At 36.7% G+C, this 3,287-nt stretch overlaps 1 protein-coding gene across 1 annotated transcript in view; it reads right to left on the bottom strand.

Moving 5' to 3' along the window:
- CRISPLD1 (cysteine rich secretory protein LCCL domain containing 1) overlaps positions 1-3,287 on the bottom strand; it is a 20,518-nt gene that overhangs the window by 1,643 nt on the left and 15,588 nt on the right. The window contains exon 11 of the mRNA XM_029086687.1: positions 903-1,040. Within this exon, the coding sequence (XP_028942520.1) occupies positions 903-1,040 (138 nt within the window). The remainder of the gene's footprint in view (positions 1-902; positions 1,041-3,287) is intronic.

Genomic DNA, 3,287 nt, shown 5'->3' with positions numbered 1-3,287 from the left:
AAAGGCATCCCCCCATACTAATTAAAAATAAGAAAAAAATCTCCATCTTTTCCTACTTCCAAGTTCTCCACAGAAACTTTTGGAGGTTTTTTACCACAGAAATTTCTTGGAAAGTCTATAGTTTTAGAGGTATGAATCATTCTTGGCCTCACAGGACTAAAAGAGTGGTACAATGATTTTTTTTAAGGTAATTCCTCTTTCTTCCTTTAGAACCTGGAGAACTCTTTTGGAGATTAAATTTAATCTGCAACATGCCATGCATTATCATTATAGAACACATAAATACACTAAATACAACTAAATGAACTTTCACAGCATCTCCATGTCTTTCAGAAAAACACTATTCAAAACAGTCAAATCATTAAAAAAAAGAAATTTAAAAATATGTTTTAATGATTGTGATTTTTTTTTTATATATTATTTATGATCCAGGTTCACTGGTTCCATACCATGTAAATCAGTAATGAACATTTCACCACGAACAAATTAACTTGCATCAGCTACTAGTACCCATCTATTGCAGAGGGGGTAGTGATTTATTCTGTCCTCTAACTTGGACAGAATAAATCACTAATGTTAATTTTAAAAAAAAATCAAACAAAGCAAAGGCAATTATCTTATCAAATATTGTGTTAGTTGCAACAGAACAAGCAAAGTAAACAAGGGGGTTATTTTATTTCTTAAGCAGCTTTTTAGAATAATGATTTAGAAGCTTAGAGGAGGCAGGCAGCTCTGGTACCACAGCTTCTCCAAAGTCACCACAGCTGTTACACAAGCTCTGTAAATCACCCACGTTGGTCTATTTGTATGGTTTCTAGCACTGCCCCAGGTACAAACAAAAACAATGCAAGACTGTAAATCTTATTGAGGTGAAGGGTAAAGTGTAATCTTTGAAACTAGGCTCTGTACCTTTCTGAATATATCCCATTTTGAAAGGAAGCAATGTACACCTTTCTTTTGTCTACTGGCATAACATCAACATAGCCGCCCTGGTTGCGGACTACTCCAGCATGTACTGCTGTCCGGCAAATACTGGATATCTAAGAAAGAATGAGAAAAAGATTAGTTTTCATTCATCCTTTTATCTCAAAATTGTTTAGAAGAAAAATAATAAAGACATTTATACCAAGTTAGAGGAAACATGAAATAATTAAATTTATTGCGTGACTGATTTTATCAATCTTACAGTATTTCAGTCAGTTTCATAGGAATTAGGTCAATTTATAGGAGTACAGACTCTTCAAAGATCTCCTGCAGCATCACCCCAAAATAATTTTTTTCAGGCTATTTCAGTTCAAGGATCAGGAACGTCTGAATTCTTGAATCTTCGAATCCATTTTGAAAGGCTCTATCAGCCTCCATTTCAACACCAGAGAGGTAGTAAAACTCAACCTCAGTCCCATTAATTATAGATCAGGAAATTCAGTTTCGTCTCCAGCCAGAGCCAAACGGGAGAACCGTAGAACAACAAAAACACAGTGCAGTCATTCTAGAAGGATGCTTTACCCCAAAAGTGAGGGATAGGCTGCAATAAATTCATCTCTAGGTGCAAAACCTCAAACAGCAGTGAAATGATCCATATTCAAAGGGAACGCCACAATTTCCTATCCAAGCATGGGCAAATATTAAAAGCTAATTAGATTAAAGGTATAATCTGAACATTAAACAGAAGACAGATGTCTAAAATCATCCCTTAGCTATGACAGTTGATTAATGCCAGAATAATGGCTTTAGCTCCTTAACTCTGAGTGAGGAAATAGAGTCAGGGGGTAAAGATGTCAAAATTGCTTCAAAAGAAGGATTTTTAAATTACAGTCTAATTCCACAAACTTTACACAGGCAAAATTATCTGTGATGTTAACAACAGTTTCATCAGAGTCACACCTACATTCTCTGGCCACTAATTCCTCTCATGAACCTATGTAGCATAAATAATATCCACAGAAGGATTACTCAGTGACAATCTTGATAATGTTTGTTTAAATAACTGACTTAACCTTGCAGTCCTCTACCACTCTTTAAGTATTTTAAAAATTAATCGCTAGAGGAATGAAACTTCTTAGATACTCCAGAATTTAGGTCTCAATCTCCAATACACAGCACAGCAAAGTTATTCACAGCTACAGTGAATCTCCACTTGAAGCCAAGTTGTTTTGTGGAAAAAGTCTTCGCTGTCTCTCCTCAACTGACCTTAAAAACTTAGCCAATATAAAAATCAATAGCTGGTCACACAGACCACTGTTTAAACAAGAATTGCATTTCTTCCAGTTATAATTGGAATAATTTATATCTGTTACTGTAGCTATTTTGTAATCTCAATGCTATATAAAATCAGGAATTTAAAATAGCAATGATTTTCCTACTCTCATTCCAAGTACAGAACTTGCCAGTTTCACTGTTATATAGTTTGTCTTTTAATGTTACAATATTTCTAGAAGCAAAGTTTTGAAATTGTTTATGCAAATAATCTTCTGCAAAGATGCTTTAGAATTTTTTCTCTTCCCACTGCTGCCTTCAGTTCACATTGGAGATATAAAAAAAAGCTAGAGGTACGACTGGGGTAAAGAAAGATCAAAGTTTGCCACCTCTGTAACAGTAACCAAGATTGTGTACATCGTTAGATAGGTAAGATACCTTTACAATTGCATTTGACTGTAGCTAAGACACTGACTGTTCCAAAGCTATTTAGAAGTTTCTGGTCAAGTGAAAAAGAAAGGCAAAGTCAAGGGATGGAGATTTTGACAGCAGACTGGCTGACTATTTTTGGAAGCTGTTTCCAGTAAAGGATGGAGTCATTGTTGGTACCATGGCTGGTTACTGGATCAATGAGTAGATGAGTAGTTGTCCTGGTTTTGCTAGGATAGAGTTAATTTTCTTTCTTTTTAGTAATTAGAAGAGTAGTATTTTACTTTCAATGTTTCAGTTCAGACATATCACGAGAAGAACTTTGATAACAATACTTGTGTTGCTGCAGCTCAAGGCCACCGTGTTTTTTTGCTCCTTCACAGCTGCATTAGGACTGGGAGGGGGGAAGCGCAGTGAGGAGCAAAACCCAAAACTGGCATCTGGTTGTGCCAATGAAATATTCCATATCATATCACGTCATGCCAGTACATTAACCAGAGATGACCGGAAGACGGGGCACTTCTCTCGGGGATCGCTCGGGCTCACTCTTCCGGGGTTTCGGTTCGGGACCGTCTCGGCTGCGGGATCGTTAGCTGGCACAGGCTGGGAATTGGTCAGTGGGCGGTGAGCACTGTGTATCACTCATTTGTATAGTCTGTTAT

Source organism: Antrostomus carolinensis, unplaced genomic scaffold (assembly GCF_000700745.2).
Source record: "Antrostomus carolinensis isolate BGI_N321 unplaced genomic scaffold, ASM70074v2 scaffold3969, whole genome shotgun sequence".
Lineage (NCBI taxonomy): Eukaryota > Metazoa > Chordata > Aves > Caprimulgiformes > Caprimulgidae > Antrostomus > Antrostomus carolinensis.
Note: the sequence above shows the minus strand (reverse complement) of the source record. Positions and strands in the feature narration are given on the sequence as shown.